At 54.9% G+C, this 20,431-nt stretch overlaps 1 protein-coding gene across 1 annotated transcript; it reads right to left on the bottom strand.

Annotated features, from left to right (window-relative positions):
• Positions 1 to 4,490: 4,490 nt before the first annotated feature.
• INKA2 (inka box actin regulator 2) lies at positions 4,491 to 18,839 on the bottom strand. The gene is made up of 2 exons (XM_082685091.1): positions 18,442 to 18,839; positions 4,491 to 7,901 (listed from the first exon to the last, which is right to left on the bottom strand). The coding sequence occupies exons 1-2, from the start codon at positions 18,475 to 18,477 to the stop codon at positions 7,074 to 7,076; spliced, it is 864 nt and encodes a 287-aa protein (XP_082541217.1). The 5' UTR covers positions 18,478 to 18,839; the 3' UTR covers positions 4,491 to 7,073.
• Positions 18,840 to 20,431: the final 1,592 nt, after the last annotated feature.

Here is a 20,431-nt window from a genome sequence, read left to right as displayed (position 1 = left end):
GTCCCGTGGGTAGGAGAAGAATAAATGAAACAAGATGGGATTGGGAGGGAGACAAACCATAAGTGACTCTTAATCTCACAAAACAAACTGAGGGTTGCTGGGGGGAGGGGGTTTGGGAGAAGGGGGTGGGATTATGGACATTGGGGAGGGTATGTGCTTTGGTGAGTGCTGTGAAGTGTGTAAACCTGGTGATTCACAGACCTGTACCCCTGGGGATAAAAATATATGTTTATAAAAAATAAAAAATTAAAAAAAAAAAAAAGCTTTTGGAACGAAAAAAAAAAAAAACACATTTTAGAGACTTAAAAAATATATACCTTAGTTTCTAATTTGCCTCTCTTGTGGAAATAGTAGGTAGAAAGTTCCTGAAGCTACCCTCTGCGGTTCAGCAATATTGCAGATTTGGCCAGCCCTGAGAAAAACACCAGCAAAAAATATAGACAAGATAGATTGGGCCAATATGACACCAGAGGAGATGGAAACTGGTGATTGAAGATGAGGTGGGAAGGAGGAAAGAAATAGCTCACAGTAGAAAGTGGAAGATGATGGAAAGGCAGGCTGGTGTCTAGGAAATGTAGTTATTTGAAAATTAGGGAAATAATATGTGATTATTTTTATTCAGTTTCTATGCGAATAAAATTAGAAATGAGTACAATCTTCATAAATCTATGAAACAGTCTTTTTTTCCTTTGGGGGAGGGCGAATAAAATTAGAAATGAGTACAATCTTCATAAATCTATGAAACAGTCTTTTTTTTTTCCTTTGGGGGAAGGCATGATTAATAAATGTTAATTATATATATATATATATATATATATATATATATATATATATTTAAAACTCTTAGAGCAGTCTGGGGTATTATAAGTGCCTAATAAATGTTAACCATTATTCTATTTTACAGGAACAAAGGTATCATTTGCTTGGATTTGTTTAATTTATAAATGAAGATTCTGTATCACCAATATATTTTCTTAAATGAATAGAAGTCAGTTTGCAACAAAAAAATAATAAAATCTACATATAATTGTATATTCATGTTAGTTATAACTATAACTTATTGGTTTTTAACATAGAATGGAATGTAAAGTAAGAATTTAAAAATTACCACCCTTAAATATTAAATTGCTCTTCTCTTTTGAAAAAAAAAAAAAAAAGAAAGAAAAAAGAAAAGTGGGTCCCGTGGTTGGGTGTACAGGCACAGATGCGGCGCCTGGGGAGGGCTTCACAGAGGTGGTGCCCTTTAAACAGCCCATGGAAGGACCCAGAGGCAAAGAGCCCACACTTGGAGCACTGAGTGGCACACCTCCCTAGGGGATCAAGGAGCAAGTCCCCCCCCCCCGGGTCTGAGTGGGCAGGGCCGGGTCTCCAGACACCTAGGAAGGTGAGGCCAGGTGAGGAAGAAGACATTTCCTTCTGTTCCCCTGTGCTCCCCTCCCATGGGCAGCCCATGGGCTGTGGTCGCACCGGTCCCAGGACTCTTCCAGGACTCTTCCCTGGGAGTCCTGGGAAGAGTCCTGGGACCGGTCCTTCCGGTCTTCCCTGGGAGTCAGACACCCCACCCCCCAACAAGTGGTGCCCCTGAGGGCCACCAGGCAGCCTCAGGCAGGGTGTAGGTGGTCCCTGCTGTGTCTGAACCAGCCCTTCCTGACCAGCTGGAGGCGGCCAGGCCAGCGGGCTTCTTTCTGGGACTGGAGAGGGCAGGAAGAGGAGAGAGGACAGCCCAGAGCTGGGTCGTGGTCAGGAGAGGGTGGAGGGGCCAAGCAGACCAGAGGTGATTTGGGGCAGTGATTCCTAGATCCCTGGAATGGGGCAGTCGGTCAGCTGGGGCGCCGTGCCCAGAGGGGCAGATCTAGGGAGAATGGATTCTGTGGAGTGGAAGCCAGGGAAGGCAGCAGCTGTGGCCTCAGTACGTGGAGGCAGAGCCTGCTCCCTCCTGCACCCAGGCCCCGCCAAAAGGCAGCAAAAACTAGTAGTGCAGTCCCTTGTCAGACTGTGATTGCCCCGAGCACTGCATTGAGGGGTAGGCACCCCCAGAAGGGCTCCCTGCCTCACAGTTCCTCAGAGGCCTGTCTCTGACCAGAAATACAGATTCTCTCCTTCAGAGAGCTGGTTGTAGGGGGGCAGGGACCCTACCTAGAAGGGGAGGAAGAAAGAGGAGGGCTCAGGAGGGGACAGAATGCAGACTCTGGGATGTTTCAGGGACACTGCCAAGACTAACTTCACTGTGACCCCTGGGTGTGCATGCAGCAGGATTTGGGGGGAGTTCTTCTGGAGCTTGGAGGCTGTGGGCAGAGGGCCTGTCCAGATGCTTGATGGGCAGGGAGAGAAAAGCAGGTACTAAGTCCTTGTCAAATTCAGAGTGAATCTGGGAAGTTCTCCTCATCCTCTTTGTTTTACAGTCTTGGGTAGAGGAAGCAAGAGGCGGGCAGGGACATCCTAATACTACTACAGCGGTGGGGGGACTGCTGTCTGGGACACCTGGCTGGCTCAGTCAATAGACTATGCCACTCTGGATCTCAGGATCCTGAGTGTAAAGCTTGGGTGTAAAGCTTAGTTTAAAAATAAAAGTAAAAAAAAGAAAAATGGTACCAAGGGGGTAACTACAGTCTGAGGTCCTTATCTTGCCCCATCCCCTGGATCTACTAGGCCCTTCCTCCATGAGCACCATCCCGAGCTTTGAGACTTCCTGTGACAGAGGGTTTCAGGGAACCTCTGGCCCCCTCAAGGGGAGTGGACCTTAGCACTAGTGGACCTTAGCCACTAGCCCCTTGAAGCCATTAGTCCCCCCGGGGTGACTGGGGGGATGGTAGGGGATGAGGTGTGGAGCTTGGCAGGGACTCTAGGGACCAAGGCCTTAAAGAGCAGAGAGCAGATCAGGGGCTGGATTCAAAGCCTCCAGAACTTGGCTCATTCAACTCTCTAGTGCTTGCCAGAAATGTGAGGGCCTGTGGGTTGACTGTGAGGGACAGCTGGGGACAGAGGGACTGTGAAAGACAGAGAGGTGTCAGTGTCCTCTAGAGCCCATCCTCAGGCATCGGGGTCCTCAAGCACCATTTCTGTGCTCACCCCCCTACCCCCCGCCTGCTGCCCTCTCCACACACACCCCCCACCCACAATCCTCTATGAGAGAGTGTAAATTGCTTGTCCTTTGGCAAATAACAGCCCACCTGGCTTGTATTTTTACCACGTACAAAAACATTGTAGAGAAGACAATAGAGAAACCTGTCTTCTCTGATCCTTGCTATAGTCTGGTGAGGTAATAGGGTCAGGGTACACTCAGAAGAGGAAACCAAGCCCCAGTGAAAGTTTTTGTTTTTGTTATTTTCAATGGTTTAGCTCTGGTTCACATGGTTAGTGCCTAAACCAAAGGTCAGGCTGTCCAGTGAGAGCTTCTGCTGTGTTCTAGATGGTGTGTTACATTTTCTAAATCTGCAGCAGCCCTCCATTATCCCCATGTCATCGACAAGACAAATGAGGATCAGAGAGATCAAGCGACATCCTCAAGCTGACAGGGACAGAAATGGGTCTCCTGTCCTGTTGGACACTTCACCCAGTGCTTATTCCAAGGTACTGGCAGAAGTGACTTAACTGCTTTGCGGGGGTGTGGGGGACCTGAGGTGCGTTGAAAGCTAGAGATAGGCTCCTGCTCCCCAAAGTCACAAGCTGTGATTTTGCTTTTATGGAAGCCCTGTAGGAAATGGGTGACTTGGGAAAGATGGGGTGCCCCCTCCCTAGCGGGGAGCCAGGGGGATGTCATGGGGACAGAGCCAAACCAGGTCTCTATTCCTCTGAAGTTTGGGTTCAGGTCTCAACCTGAGGGGTGGGTACAGGGGATGTGCTTAGGGGGCCCTCTGGGAAAGAGGATCCCAGCCCTGAAGGGTTGGGAAGAGAAGAGAAGGAGGGAAAGCAGGCAGGCCCAGCAAAGACTCTTCCAGCTCCTGCTTAAGGGAACATCTAGAGACACGCTCTGGCCACAGAGCCACAGAGAAGCAGGTGGAGGCCTGAGCAGATGCCTGGGCCAATCAGGGGGGCCCTGTACCTGCCAGGGAAGTGGGCCAGGTGTGAGGCGGGGCTCCATGCCAGGGAGAGTATTAAATGAGCTTCCAGCTTATTTGCATGTCCTAATTAACCATAAAATGAGCCCCAGGGGCAGAATTAAGCTGTCAGTTTCCCTCTGCTTCCACTACCTCCCCCTCATCCGGCTGCTCCCCACCCCTACACCTCCCTGCATCACTTAGGTCCCAGGCACTCCCATTCACCTCTCCCCTCAGCTTCAGTGAAATACAGTCTCCATCCTGTCACAACAAAAGCCCAGAAAAAGAAGGAAAAGGAAAAGGTGGTGGTGGTGGTGGTGGTGGTGGTGGTGGTGGTGTGTGTGTGTGTGTGTGTGTAAATGAACTGACCACAGCCTTTCATTAGCAAAGCATGACCTCGTGATGAGGGCATTACACCAGCCCAGTCAAGACCAGGGCAGAATTCCCCCCACGGACAGTGAGCATTCCATTTATTATCCATGCATGGATAATATGGGGAGGACAGGTTTTGTTGTTGTTCCTCTTGACTTGGCTTTTGGAGCAGAAAGGGACACTTCATGGGATAGTGCGAAAAACACAAGGCTGGAAGTCCATCGGGACCGTTTCAATCCCAGCTCTGCTGCGGTGACCTTGGGCAAGTTGCTCGACTTCTCTGAGCATCTCCATGTACAGTGAGAGGACCAGCAGCCACTCCCAGAGTGTGGTTGAGAAGGAAATAAGAATGTGAAGATGGCGAGTGCCTGATGCCTGTGAGTTCTGTTGGCGGCAAATGTCACTCCTGTTTTGTTCTGGCTCCGAGTTAAAGTGAGTTGTCATGTCCTTGGAACCCTTCTGGCCAACCGATGGGTTGGGAGTTGCTTCTTCTCACTGAGCCCCTTGGGCTGGGAACCAGGTCCTATTCCTTGCTGCTTTTAGGTCCTGTCTCGGTGCCTGGCATTGGGAGATGTTCAACAAAGTTTTGTTAAATGGGTCTGGATTGCGATGACCCTTCCACAGAACAGACGAGTCACAGATGAATGGCCAAGAGAGGACCTGGTTTCCTGTGGAATCATTCTGGATGGAGAGCTCGGTGACTTCACCACGGCCCAGTGGGAAGAATCTTCTCTCTCTCTCCCTCACACACACACACACACACACACACACACACACACTTGAACCCACATGCACCGCCCCACCCCCAGCAAGGCAGCCACAACTGGTGGGCTTTCCCCCAGCACTGAACTCCCCCAGTTTCCTGGGGAGACAGGAAGGATAAGCAGGGTCTCGCTCTTCCAGAAAGGGCTGGCTCACCCGGCAAACTCCAGGGAGAGTAGAAAAGGCCGTTTTGCAGCTGGACAATCCTGTTTCAAATCGTGGTTCTTCCATTCACTAAAAAAGCCTGGATGACCCCTAAGGGCTTCCACCGATCTACTGGGAAGGCAACCCTTCAGAGGGTCATTCTGCAGTTTGAAAGGCATGGTTCTGCACACTGCCTGGCAAAAAGCGAGCACTGGAGAAAATAAATAAAAATAGCACCTTCTGTCTGGTAGCCTCCGCCACCAAGAACTAAGCATCTCCCATGGGATTGAGTGGGGATCAGAGAGTGGCCCTCACTGGCCCCGACCCCAGCTGTGGAGCTGCTGTCCTAAGCCTCCTCCCTCCTCCATCTCAGTCTCCAGGGGTCCAGGATGCAGGAAGAGCCTTTCTTGTTATTTTTCTCCTCCAATTTGCTGTTAATGCTCCGAGGGCGGGAAGGCGGCTTGCCTCTAATTGCAGCTGTCACCCCCCATCAGGCGGAGGGGAGCTCAGCTGGGAGGGGCGAAGGGAGGGCTTGCAGGGCGGGCCCGGCCCAAACAGAGAGCCACATTGTCTCTTCCCAGCCAGCGGGCGTTCCCGGCCGGCTGGGAGCCTGGCAGCTCCCCGGGGAGCGCGGAGGGCCACGTGCGCCCCTCCAGGAAAACTCTAGGCGCCCGGGGCTCCGAGCGGAGCTGCCGCCCGCCCTGCCCTTCCCCTTTGCCGCCGCCGCCGGCGGTCTGGTCCGGCGAGACGGGGGCCTCCGCGTCCAGGACGGAGGGAGGCCGCGGGGATGAGGCTAGGAATCCAAAAATAAGGGCGCGATTCGAAGGGGCGCACCTTCGTCTTGCTGGGGGACCTCCGTGGGCTGTGTCCAAATGCGGGTTTGGTGCTGGAGGCGGGGTGCTGGGGAAGGCGCGCGTGTGACGCCAAGGCCCAGCGGCTGCCCTTCCGGCCAGCCCTGCACTGGCCTGCCTCCTGCCCGCAGGTGGCATATCAAGGCTGGCTTCCTTCCCTGGAAAATGGGATAATAACTGCCCTCCTTGCTTACTCCAAAGGAGTCAGTGGATATGAAAAGGCTTTCCAACATTTAAAGTGCTTTACCAGTATCTTTCCTGTGCTTTTGAAAAAACATGGGGCTATCTCAAGCCCTCCTATAGGTACACTCCTTATTTAGCCCATTTGTCAGGACCGGGCTGAATGGGCTGAAATCTTAAATTTAGGCAACAGGGGTGGGGGTGGGAGGTTCCTCTCTGTTGATCCCAGTTCCAGCAGGGCCTGGATTTCATGCCTGTGCCTGGGGCAGTGCTTGGCCAAGGAAGCCAATGGTTATAAGGGTGAGACCACAAAAGATAGGTCTTTACTGGGGGCCTCTCTGGGGAAGCCTGAGACCCCAGTGCCCTGATCCAAACAGAATGTTCAGCTGAGGTCTTTGGGGGCCCTGAAGGAATGTCAGGATTGCCTGGTCTCCTCTCCCTGCCAGTCATTGTCACCTGCAGCCCCAAAGTGAGCACTTGTCTCTCTCTGTGTCTCTCTTTCAGTCTAGGAACCCTCCCCTCCCACCAGCCAGCCCCCACCACGGCCTCTCTCAGCCACACACCTGTCAGCCCTACTCCAGACACTCTTGCTGCTTCTCCCTCCTTTCTCAAGGAAAGGAACTCGGAGTCAGGCTTTTGAAAGCCACAGTGCCCACATGGCATCTTCCCAGGGCCCAGCACTGACACCTGGGCCCGTTGGGTTCAGTCAACTTTCTGTCTCTAGGACTCAGACCCAAACAGCTGTGTTAATATCAAAGCCAGAAGGTGAGGGCTCCAGGGCCTTGGGGCAGCTTGTGGAAGGACTTTCCCTCCTTCTGGGCTCTGCAGGGCCTGAGAAAGGGAAACGTCCAGAGCCCTTGGAATGGCTCCGCTTCTTGACTTTGTGTGAGCGGGCTGCCCTGGGCTCCGAGGCCGTGGGCGTCACCCAGCCCGGCTTCTCCTTCAGCAGCCTGTCTCGGTCAGGCCGCACACTGCGCAAGAATTTCCTAAAGATGTTTGCCGTGAGGGCAAACCTGCGGCCCAGCTCCCGGGGCGGGCCCTTCTCCCCTTTGGGCTCCCCCGCCTCTCCTTTCTCCCCACCCTTCTCCAGTTCTGGCAAGTCCAACCAGTTGCCCACGAGGTCCGCAAAAACGTTGTCGCCTAGCACCAGAGGTTGCCGGTTTCGGCCCCGGGACATCAACGTGGAGGTCCAGTCTTCCGGTTCCACCGGCTCTGGCCCCGGCCGGGCCCCGCTTCCGTGCTCTGGTAGCTGTGCCCTGGCCAGGGGGTCCAGATCCCGCCCGCAGACACTCCTCTGGGATGTACACTTGGCGCTCAGAGAAGGTTGGTTGGAAGGGGAGCAGGCTGAAGGCCTGGCAGGGCCTCTGCCACCCTCCCATGGAGGGGGCTCGGGCTGCGTCTGGGGGCTTTCCGCACAGCCCCGGGCCGGACTCCCTCCGGAGATCTCCAGCTGTTCCAGTGCCGCCTGCACCTGGAGAAGCTTCAGTTCTTGCAGTGCCCCCATCATGCTGTTCATCTGATCCTGGAGGCCATCACCCACCTCCTTCATGGACATCTGCAGGCGAGAGGGAAAGTGCAGGCCCGTGAGCCGCGGGGGCTGGGGGAAGGGCTGCCCTTCACGGGCCGGAACCTAGACCCCCACTGCCCACACATGTACCGCCGCCCACTGACCCCACCTCCACCGGGCCCAGTGCAGAGCAGCTCGGAGCCGGGAGAGGAGGAATCTTAGCGCGGACACGGCTGGAGAACAGAAGGAGGAGCGGCAGCGAGCATGCTAAGGCAGACGCTGTCCTCAGTCACAGATTTGTGAATATAGATACACATGGGTCAGTTAAGCTGTCTTAAAGAAAAAATTTTTATTTATTTATTGACTTGAGAAAGAGGGAGAGCACAGAAGGAGTGGGAGAGGGAGAAGCAGACAACCCCGTGGAGCAGGGCGCCTCGATGCAGGGACTCGATCCCAGGACCCCGGGATCATGACCTGAGCCAAAGGCAGATGCTTCACTGACTGAGCCACCCAGGCCCCCCCAGCTGATCTGTCTTTAATCTCAGCAACGAATCTGTGAGGTAGGGACTGGTCTTGTTGCCAAGTTACAGATGAGGAAGAAGAGGCACGGAAGTTGCTCAAGGTCACCTAGACATAAGCGGTGGACCTGAGACCAGTTCGAGGGGGCACGCGGTCGTGGTGGCCATCCTTGTCCTTTCATGTACTGTGTCCTCTTCTCCCCGAGCCTCCCCGAGATGATGACAATGATGATGGCCACGATGGTTTGCAAGACTTTACTACGTAACAGGAATTGAGCTAAGTGTTCTAGACCTGTCACCTCTTTGAATCTTCATATAAACCCTATGAGTTTGCTATTACTGCTCTCATTTTAACAACTTAGCCCTTGGGTGTGTGTGTGTGTGTGTGTGTGTGTGTGTGTGTGTGAAGTAACCTGCCCAAAGTCACGCACGTCCAGCTCATGCTGCTGGGACTCCAACACAGGACGCCTCACTCCAAATGTTCTGACCCTAACTAGACGACCAAGCCTGCTTCAAGATGGTGGGGCTGGGGAGCTGGGCTTTGAGGCTACTCTGTCCTCCCCGAGGCAGTGGAGAAGGGTGGAAAGGGACATGAGGGCAAGAGAAGGAGCTCAGATTCCCAAAGATAAAGGGTAGGCTGGGGGCTTCCTTTCACTGCCATGCACATCTGGCCAGTCAGGAGAGAGAGCTGGCTTCCCACCGCTCTTCCCACCCCTTCTCTGCCCTCTGGACACCTGTCCTCCCTCAGCTGCTCTTAGACTTGGCTCCCGTGCTCTTCCTGCCTTCTCAGCCCAACTGGCTCCAAGGCTCGGGCCAAGAGTGGGGACACCGGAGGCCAGCTCCCCTGTCCCTTTGTGGGCGTCTAAGGTCCGGGTCCCAGGTGCCAGCTGGAAGGGACGGAGAGGCTGACTTGGGTGAGGGCCGAGATTGGAGGCTGGGCAGGGGATGCGTGGTCTGATAACATTCACAGTCCAAGCTGCCTTGGTCCCGCCAGCTCCCTCCCCAGATCTGCTCATGTTACCAACAGCAGACTTCACGTGAGGGGACCATCTGTTTCTTAAGCCCCCCAGAGACCTGCTGGGATCGTCTTACCTCCCAGCCTGGTCCTAATGCACAGAACTAAGCCCACGGGGCGGAGAGCTGGAGGGATCGGGTGCAGAGGGGCAGAGGCGCTCAGGACAGCACTGGCAGCTGACCCTCTTAGGCTCTGGGTCAAGCCCTCCCCTGTCCAGTTCAGCCCTGGCGGGGGCAGGGCACCCCACCGGGCTCTCCTGAGCCAGCAGCACTGATGCCCAGAGGACTAACTGTCCCTGCTGGCAACCCTGGGATTTGCCAGATTGCCCTGGCGAGCAATTCTCCGTTTGAGTGGCGGCTACAGCAGTGAGAGATGCAGCGTGGGAGGTGGCCGTGCTTGCCGATGGCCCCTTGCTCTGACCTCTTTGGCTTCCAGCCTCCTGGCTCCTTCTCCTTCTGGAGCATCTGGGAGCACCCAGGGCAGAGTCCAAGCAGACCCTAAGCCTCAAACCAAACTCCTCCAGGTCTCCAACTGCAGACTGCTTCTCTGACTTCCCTTTTTCTGCCCCCTCCTTCATACCCTTTTCCTCCTCACCCCAACCGGGATGTCAGAGTCCCTTTTGGCTGTTCCACCCAGTGCCCCTATTCCTGTCCCCAGATGCCTCACATCTGCTTTTCTGTCTCCTGGAACGCAGAAGCCTCCTGGAAGGTCTTCCGGCCACCAGATCAGTCTTCCCAGCACGCTCCTGTGATCATGTCACTCAGAAGTATCTCTCTGTCCCCCACAGTGCTGTCAGAACCTTTTCAGGGACACAACTCAAATGTCCTTCCCTCGAGTGCTCCTCTCCTCCCCGCCCTGACATCCTCATATGGGTAAAGGCTCAGTTGTTCTCGAAACATTCATTGAGCATCTACCATCGAGGGCAGGGGTGGAGATCTACACACGGTTAGGTCTCCCCAGAACCTAGCTAGCATCTTGCCGCTGCCATATACCCAGAAAACAGAGTGAGTACCCCTGAACGTCCCAAGTCATCTCCCCAGCCCTGCTGCCCTCAGGCAGTAACATACTCCACAGGGGGGCAAGTCAGGGATGTGGTTCAGGGCTTCATTTCACCAACTGGGCCAGGACTCTGAGCTTGCAGGCTTCCCTCCAGAAGGCTGGAATGCAGTCCAGGTCAGAGGCAGTGGGAGGAATGAAATGACCCCATTCAATCTCTTCCAGTATGGAAAAATCCCGAAGAAATAATGCTGACATTTTGTACGGTTTTCCAGTGAGAATGAATGTGTGCGTATGTATGAATTCGGGCCTGCCCATAAAACAGAGGCCCCATTTAAATAAACAGGAGGTGAAATTTTACCCCTATGGAAAACCATACTCTGCACTGGTTAAGGTCTTGGATTCCAGAGACAGATGGTACAGGGTTCAAATCCCAGCTCGGCCACATAGTAGAACCTGTGTGACCTGGACAGGCTATTTAAATTGTTTTTCTGTTTCTCTGTTCTTCCACATGGGAATAAGAGTTTCTGCCTCATACAGCTCTGGTCAGATGAGGCTTGGAGGTGAGTTCTGGTGGGTTATTGTAAGACTTCCTAAGAACGTCCAGAACACTTCTTCCTCAGTGGAGCTTAACACGTAGTAATAATAGGACTCCATTCATCTACCCGGTCCGATCAAGGAGAAACACGTCTCTTGTCCTGTCTCTTCTGCCCCACCCCTGCCCCCCACAGAGGGAGAACCGGAGAAGGAAAGGGAAGCCCCACATCCTTTTGTCCATTCTCAGGACGGCTTGGTTGGCCAGCCACAGTGCTGACACTGAGGGCAGAAGGCAGCTGTGAGAGGGAAGACCAGAGGAGAAGGAAGTGTGGGAAGTGGGGAGGGTCAGGGGAAGTGGGGAGGCCTGAGCATCAGCTGGGTCTTGACTGAGAGCAAGCTGCCTTTCCCAGCCCCAAGGGGAATGATGTCACCCAGGGAGAAAGAGCCAGAGGGCAAGCTACTGTCTTCTTCTGGGGCGTGGGACCTTCTCAGATCCCAGGGTTTCTCTTGCCTCGGGAACACAAGAGGGAGCAGTGTGGGCTAGGAGCAAAGGAGAGGGGCCAAATCAGAGAAGGTCCCAACTAGATATTATTGACACTAAATCCCAATCCCCAGACTGCGGGGGCTGAGTTCCTCTCTGGCCTCCCAGTGCCAAAGCCTCAGGTCCTTCCTCAGGACAGGGACGCAATCCTGCCCAGCTTGTCCTCAGGGACCAGTTGGAAAAGTCCTTAGAGGGTCTAGTTGGTTCTGGTTAGTCTGAGCGAGAGTGGATCTAGCAGCCTGCCTTCTGTCCACCCCTAGTCATGCTCGCTGACGCGCACACATGCCAGGGCGGACCTGCTCCACCATCGGACATACTACCCCTAACAGCATACCCCAGAGATGGGTGGGGCTCTCCTTGCTGAGAAAGATCGTGAAGGTCTCACCACCCTCCTTGCAAGACCCTGTACCCTCACCAGCCATCTCCTGCCTCCTGACACTTCCAGGGCTTCAAAATGTTTCATCCTAAAACTTTTCTTTCATTTATTCATTTGTCAGTGAGAGAGAGAGAGAGAGAGAGCGAGCATAAGCAGGGGGAGCAGCAGGCAGAAGGAGAAGCAGATTCCCCACGGAGCAAGGAGCCCGACTTGGGACCTGATCCCAGGACACTGGAATCATGACCTAAGCCAAAGGCAGGTGCTTTAACCAACTAAGCCACCCAGGCGTCCCCTCAAAGTTTTCTTCACCTCACGCTTCAGTGTCTCCCAATGCCGTTCACTCTTTCTGTGTGTGAGAGCTGGATGGCCCCTGGGCACCCCGCACGGGATCCAAGCTGCGTAGCTCAGAGGGGTCCAGCCGGCCGCCAAGTGACACGCTCTTTCCTCCCACCTCGTCGGACTCCCACAGTTACTCTGGCAGACTGGGGACCCCACGGTACGGAGTGAGAAACGGGATCTGAGATGCTCATTCTCTCCCCCGACGTCCTTCCCTAGACCGCCTCCACGGTTTTCACCACATCCGTGTAGGAACTCCTTCCCTACTTGATGGCACACGTACGTCTGTTCGTCTAAATAAACTGTCTTTAGGCAGGAACTTATACAAAATGCATATACTTGTCATAAACAGATGGTGACTACCTAAAACTACAAGGTTTTCATCGGAGCCTCGCGTAATGTCACCCAGAGGGCCTCTGGTGCAAAGGCGGATCTATGGCCCGGGGTTTGAGGCATCTTCATGGGAGGACTGGAACCCCAAGCCTGGCCCTCTTACTCCAGGCCCATGGGCTCCTTGTGCCATCATGATGTGGCTTCTCAGCCCCGTGGGGCTGTTGTGAGAAAAAACCGGGGTAGTCAACGTGACATGCAAAGCACATTATCGTCCCTTGGGGAGGAAGCGCACGAAGCCTTGGAGGGGCTCCAAGACCCAATTCAGCTGCTTTCCCCTGACGGCGCCTCTTCACTGAATCATCTGAAGGAAGAAGGGCCGTCTGTCTGGAGCTGAAGGGGAAGACATCCCTAGCAAGTAGACCCCACCATCCTTGACCTGCAGCATTGTGCCCTCCAGGGCTAGGTCAGCTGCCCATGAAGAGCACCATCCCCCTTGGCGCTCGCTGGGCCTTTTTGATATGGGAGGCGTGGCGATGGGAAAGTGACACCCGCATCCTCGGCAACCTTCCCAAGCCCTCTCCTAGGCCCCTGATGGATCCCACAGCTGTGCCCTCCAACCGTCCATCTCACGCCCTCTCCCAGCTCAGCCGGAATCCTTTGACACAGGCTCCGGCTTTGCCCGTGGACCTGGCAGTGCGCCCTGCCTCACTCCCCCCACCCCCATGACTCACAAGACCCCCACACAGATCCTTTCAGTCCCTCTGGAAGCTACAAGGAGGTCCAGGGCCGGAAATGGGAAAAGCCCTGCTTTTGCCAAGTGGCCCATTCTCCAGGCCAGTGAATAGGGACCTTCACAGTCCCCTGTTCTTGGCTGCAATGAGCAACAGGAAGGTAAAGAAGAAACTGTGCCAAGAGCTGGAGGAGGGCGGAGGGTAGAGAATGAAGGAAGTGTGAAATGGATGAGCCCACTCCCGGCTGAACCATCTACGGGGGGCCATCGGCTCGGGCAAGAGGCAGACATGTGAAGAGGGGGTCCCAATGCCGCCTCCCCTGACCAGCTTGAGCTCCTCTCCACTGCAGGCAGTCCACTCACAACCTCCAGAAGCTACCTTCCTTTTCTCCTTTTCCAGTTCAGGCCTTCCTACTCCCCTGGATGGGCTCTGCGATCACCACCTATCCCAGCCTCCTGCCTCCGGTTCCTCCCTCCTCCCCTCCACCCCATACCACACACCTCTTAGATGCCAGAGCCGGACTTTCATCCTGCTTCTCCCAAAGCCCACAGAGAAGGGCAGGCTGTTTAGCACGGCACTCAAGGCCCCCATAGGCTATTCACAACAACACTCTCAGCCCTGTTGCTCACTGTTCCTCTGCACGTACCCTATGTCCTAGCTAAAGCTTCTGTCATCTTCAAACATCCCTCCCTTTCCATCTCGGTGCTTTTCGTTCCTGTTGCTTCATTGTCTGCCTGGAATGCTGTTTTTCTCCTGGTCACCTCCCTGCTGATCCCTCAAGGTCAAGCTCAAATACTCCCTCTCTACAGAGTTTTCCCTGATACCCTGGCTGGAGATAATTCCCCCCTTCTCGGGGCACTGCCCCTGTGCCTCTATGTAGCAGGCAGCCTCTATTTTTGTACTGAACATATGCCTACACGTACTGGGTAAGAGTCGAAGTTCTGCCTTCTGAATGGCTGGGTTTGAAGCCTTGCTCTGTCACTTACCAGTTCTATGACCTTGGTCAAGTCACTTGACCACCTCATGTCTCATCTGTGGAATGGGAATAATGGAATTACAACTTCTTTGAGTTGCTTTGGCAATTAAATGACATAATCCATTACATGCCTGGCGTACGGATAAGGGTTAACGTCAGCACACGTTATTATTATTACTTCCCTGATTGAACAGCGGGTTCTTCGGAGGCAGGATCTCTGTCTGTTCGTATTTGTGACCATGGTGCTAGAGTCTGGTCAGGTGCTTTAAACACTGGATGAGCTCAGTTAATGTGTCCTGTGAATGAGTGACTCACGCACACCAGCCTGATCCATCTGTCAGGACAGTTAGCACTGTGTTACGTGCTAAGGACAGATAGCCGCTATTTAATCTCCGCGGTGGCTCTATAAAGCAGGTATTTTAAAAAGCCTGCTTTAGAGACACCTGGGTGGCTCAGCCAGTTAAACATCTGCCTTCGGTTCAGGTCATGATCCCCAGGTCCTGGGATCCAGCCCCACATTGGGCTCTCTGCTCGAGTGGAGCCTACTTCTCCCTCTGCCCCTCTTCCAGCTTGTGCTTTCTCTCTCTCTCTCAAATAAGTAAATAAAAATCTTAAAAATTTTTGTTTTAATTTTAAAAACTTGTTTTACAGATGAGAAAACCAAGGCACAGGGAGTTAAGTAATCTGCCCCACGGTCATACTCCTCCCTCACTGACCCTACCGTGTTCTTCACCCTAGATCTAAACATCAAAGGAGGTGACATTAGGAGATTCTTGGCAAAAGCTTTTTTCTGCCTCAGGAAATTTGCTCTTTGGTCCCAAGAGCTGAAGGCTGTTCCTACTGTATCTCTTCTGTCACTTTCTTTTATCTTGCCTTTAGGCCCTGGTCTGCTTCTGCATGTCAGAACCTCTTGAACTTGTGGCCACTAGTGGCTAGATAAATGCCTTCTAGGAATACTGAGTTGTCCTAGAAGGACTTTCTCCAGCCCCAGAGAAGTCCCTCTGCTGCTTCATCATGCCTCAGCTAGGACAGGCATTCCAGGAATCAGCCTCCATCAACCTTCCCCTCCTCCAGGAAGCCTTCCGGGCTTGGCTGGACTTCATGAGCCCCCATCACTCAGCCTTTGCACACTCTATTTGCTCTACACTGGTATTGACTCATGAGGAACAGCCTGTGAGCATCTTACATCTGCTTCTTCTGTGTTCTCGTGTCTACCCCCATTTGTTGGAAGCCCTCAAGGGAGCAATGTGTAAGAACAGCTGGTCCCAAGGCCTTGTGTTCATGCAGGGCCCCTCTCTGGTGGCTGGAGAGGAGAAAGGTATGTTCTCTGCTGAGTTGTGGCAGCCCCGACCCCCTCATACTAATAAAGAAGTGTGTCAGCTGCTGCTACTCTCCTGCCCTCATTTCATCCCTAAAACAGACCCCAGTCCCCTTCCAGGAGGGGGGAAAGGGCCGGTCCTCTAGGCATCAACCTAACTGAGCCAGGATTCCCAAACACTTTGCCTCCCCACAGGGCTCACTTGTTAGAGTGCAATTTTCTGCTCCGAGAAATTGAGAAATTCTGCCACTTTGGTTTTCAGGAACACACTCTTCTTGTCTAGGTCTTCTGCGCCAAGGACAGGGCCAGGGTGCAGGAGGGGGACCCAGAACACCCTTGACAAAAATAATGTCACAACTTGTTAATGCTTCCTTCTCCAGTTACCCAGTGTCTGTAGGACACACACTTCTTGAAGGGATTTGCTGGCATAAATGCATGTAGAACTTGACCAGTATTGCATGTGTGCATTCCTGGGCATATACCAACTTAAGGCAAAGCCAGGCAACACACAGTGCTCCTCAGTGGCAGGGAAGAATCTGCCCGAAATAAACACACAGGCCCCACCGCCTGCCACCACCCTCAAAAGATCATGACATAAAACGCCTGTATGCCTTTCCCACCCCCTTGCTGACCTGGGGTATAAACAAACAAACTCTTCCTATCCTAGTCACAACCAAGCTGCACTGAAGTCAATCCCCACAGTCCTCAGAGGAGCCAGAGGGCTGAGCCTGGGCTAACTCAGCTCTACTTTCTTCTTCATTCCCATTGGGGAAACTGAGGCACTGAGATTTTGTTCAGCTACCTAAGCACTGGGCTGAGGTGTTGGGGAGTAAAGGGAATTCTAATACCTCTGCCTGTCACTGCTCTGTCTCATTTCTGGGCAGCCAGGCATGGGGGGAGGAGGAAGGGCAGAATGGGGGTAGGGAAGGGGGAGGGGGAGGGTGCTGAGCTCTCCCATCTGAGTGTCATTCTGGGCCCCAGGCCAGGCATTTGGCTTCCTCTCCAAGAGAGTCAAAGGCTGATGCTGCTCAGACAAAGGGCCAAATGAAAGCTAATGGAGAGCTCGGTGACTTCAGCCTCTCCCCTTCCTCCTTGCGGGGACTGGGGGGCTCAAGTCCTTGGCAGGAGAGGGTGCAAATCAAGACCTGGAGCGCAGTTCAGTGCAGATTCCTATTTGCCTTTTTTTATTCTCCTGGCATCCTCAGACTATCTTCCTCCCCTCACCCCCTCCCACCTAGGGTGCTATAAAAAATGCAAATCAGTAGGATTTTAAAATTCAAGCCTATGCCAGGAACACCCACAAACCCTCTATTAAGGCAGATCCTGAGGTGGGTGGTGTGGTCCCAGATTCCAAGCATAAAAAGAGGACTCTATTAGATTCTTTTTTCAACATGGGCCTTGGACTTCAGACATGATCTGCGATGACTTCAGACATGATCTGTGATGACCTTGACCTTTCTGATCTTGGACAAATGAATGGGAAGAGTCAGAATTATATATGCGTGGGCTGGGCCTGACCATCCCAAATGGACACGGGAAGCAGGAGAGAACCAGCATGGGAAGGGCCAGGGTGGAGACTCTTCTGTCCCACACCTAAGCAGCATTTCTCTGGATAACTTTCCCATCTGAGTGTTACCACAAAAAGGGCTTGAAGAGGAAGTTCCAGAGAAGTGACCATTGCCCTGAGAAGGCAGACGCTGGAGTGGGACAGGAAGAGCGCCTGCGAGCCTTGACCAGGAAGCATCAGTGAGAACACCTGCTCTGCAAGCTTCCCTCCCCTCAAACTGGCCCCAGATACAGCTGCCAACTTTGGAGGGGTGGGGGTGGGGTAGTGTAGAGTTTGCAGGAGCTGGAGAGGATGTCATGGAATCTGGAGAGCCACGGATCCAGGTCTGCTGTTGAGAGCCTGGGTGCCCCTGGCTCTGTAAAGAAGGAAGAAAGAAGAGGGGAGAAAAGTGAGACCGAGGAGAGGTCCACTCCAAGAGAAACTAAAAGGAACAAAAAGAGGTAGAGGCAAAGGAACAGGAGGGAATCGGATTGGGAGAAAGGTGGGCCTGGGGGCCAAGGTGGGGCGGGGCGTGCATAACTGCGTGAATTCGGGTGGTTGCAGGAACAAGAAAGATGGCAGGTGTGTGTACAGGGTGGGGTGGTATATCAAGTCGGTGAGAATCAACCTAACAGAGCTTTGGAGGCACCCATTCCCCTACTTGGGTAATACCCGGTTCCCAGCCCCAGCTCCTTCTCCTGACCCCTGCACCCCTCGTCTCCGCAAGCTCCTTCCGCACTCCCCAAGCCCAGCCCTGACATCTGGCGGGGCCCCCGCAGCTCCGCTTGCGATCTGCCAGGCGGCGCCCCTCCTCCGGCGCGGGGCCCTCCCCCGCCCTTCCAGCTGCCAACACCCCCTCCCTGCTGGCAGACAAGCCCAGGCAGACAGCCGGCCCGGCCTGCCCCCGCAGCCGCGCCAGCTCTGCCAAGCCCGGCGGGGCTGGGGGCCCCAGGCGGTGCCAGCTCCCCGCGAGCCAGCGGTCCCCAGCCGCCCTCCGGCCCGCGAGCGCCCGGCCCTGCTCCCGGCGCCCAGCCAGCCCCGAGGGGGGACCCCAAGCGGTCCCAGCAGCCGCCCATCTGGGAGTGCGCCCCCCGTGTCTCCCGCGCCTTCTCTGGGCGCATTTCAGTCTGGGTTTGGGTCGCTCGGTCTCCGTCACTCGCTCGTGTCTGCCTCGCTCTCTCAAATCTTTGCTCCAAGTTTCCTCGCGGCCCTTGCCCTCGGAACAGGCCCTGCCCTCAGCCTGCCCGCCCCCTCCTCGCTGGCCTTCCTCCGCCCTCTCACTCCCGGCTCCCCGGCCCGCGGCGGGGGCCAGGTGCGGTCCGGGCGGAGCAGTCCCCCGGACCCCGGCGTCGGCGCCGCGCTTACCAGCTCCTGTTTGAGGCGGCGCAAATAGCAGTCCATTTCCCTGCTCTCTTCCTCGTGCGCCCATTTGCCGGGCTCGGCTCCGCAAGAGCGTCCCCGGGTGGGAACAGCGGTCCCGGGCCCCCGCGCCCCGCTCCTCTCGCAGCGCAGAGCAGAGCCGAGCCCCGGCGCCCAGGCCCGGACTTAGAGCAGCTTCCCCGGCTCTGGCGGCGCGCGGTCCGTGCGGGGGGCGGAGGAAAAGTGGGGCAGCCTATGAGAATTCAGGGGGGATGCCTTCAGCCAATGAGATGGGCGCACCGGGGGCGCGGGCTGGGCCGCGGCTAGGGGACCCTGCGGCGGGCAGAGGCACGGGGCTAGGGCAGCTGCGACTGGGGGCTGGCCGGGTGACACCTGGTCCGCGTAAGCACGGCGGGGGGTATCGCGACGCCAGACTGTACCGACGTCCCCCAACAGAGCACGTGATCCCCGTTTGTCATAAAGAGAGAGCACCGTCTTATGCGCGCGGGCGCTGGGTAGCGGTCTCAGTAAGAGGCCGAGTGCCTTAGTTTCTTTCAACCTTGTTTCCCAAACTCCGATTAGAAAAGGAACATCCTCCAGCCAAGCAGCCAATCAGCAGCCCTTTTGAACTCTGGAAGTGTGCTGGAAGTCTGGAAGTTTGGGTGTACTTCACTTCCTAGTGTAGGGTCCCTCCAGCCCCACCCCTCACCGGTGGAGCTGAAGAGCCACTGTTAGGTCCATTCGCTTATTTAACTAACACATGACCGAAGCAGAGGCTCTGCTATATTCCCCGCCAAGTGTGTTAAGTCTGGGGATACTGAATGAAGAAGACAGGGAAGGTCTCTGCTCTCGAAAACAGGCATGGGGGGAGGGGTAGCGAGGGATAGGGTAGGTTAAAATAAACACGGTCATCTCAGGCAGTGATTCTTGGTGAAAAAAAAGGGAGGGGGACAGGGTCATAGGATGGGGGCTGCTCTCGATAGGGCGGGCAAGGAGGGGATGAATAGCCCCTCTCTTCCCCAGTACTCCTCCAGCGTCAGTTATCCCGACTGTTGCTCTAGGGAGGACGCAAAGTCGCTCGATTCTATTCAGTGGACAGGGCCCTAGTCCGAGCCAAAGCCGGAGCCGGAGCTGGGGCAGGTGGACCTGAGAGGGGCCGCAAGCCGGCCGGGCGCCCCTTCCCTCGGAGCTCCGGACCCGCCACACCAGCCGCCGCGCACAGCCGGATTGCGGGTCCCTCCCAGTGCCTAGGCGCCGCGCCACCCTCCCCGCCCCACCCCAACTCGCCCCGACCCCCGAGAGCTGGTGTTGCAGGACCCCAGTGTAATTAGGGTGACCAGCGACGTGTTATTTCAAGATAATCAACGGGAGAAAGTTTGTCCCAGACAGAATTGGGGGTCTCTGTGACAGAACCGTGCAGACGCGGGAGAAGGGACAGAGAAAGCAGGTGCTGCGGTCATTCCCATCTTTGTCAGCAAAGAGTGCCGCCCCGGCTCCCTATTGAAAGGCGAGAGAGAGGCAGGGAGGATAAAAATGAACATCATCAGAGACGAAGACTTCGCAGAGTCCATTTGGATGCTTCCACTTAACCTCGGGTCCTCACTTACAGGGGATTTTGCCCCTGTCTTTCAGTCCCCTGAGTGCTCCCTCCACCCACCCCGCCTTTTGGATGAAGCTGCAGCAGCGGTAGCAGATGGTTCCAGAAAAGAAAGTAGAGGAGTAGGTGAGTCAAAACCAGGTCCAAAATCTGTGTCTCGATGACGGCTTGCCAAGCCCAGGGACCCGCGTTTCCTCTGCGGTCCCTGCTCAGGATTCCACGTGGGTCACGAAATCCGGGGGACCGCAGGGTGGAGCTCAGAAGCTACTCAGTTCCCAAGTTGCAGAGCCTGGCATTCCATTTCCTTCCTCTTTCCAGGTCCGTGAGTCCCGCCCCGTGGGTCCACACAGCGCTGTGCTCGTTGCAGTTTGGAGCCAGAGATCCCCAAGGCGGGTCTTT

Source organism: Mustela nivalis, assembly GCF_964662115.1.
Source record: "Mustela nivalis genome assembly, chromosome: 10".
NCBI classification, from domain to species: domain Eukaryota; kingdom Metazoa; phylum Chordata; class Mammalia; order Carnivora; family Mustelidae; genus Mustela; species Mustela nivalis.
Note: the sequence above shows the minus strand (reverse complement) of the source record. Positions and strands in the feature narration are given on the sequence as shown.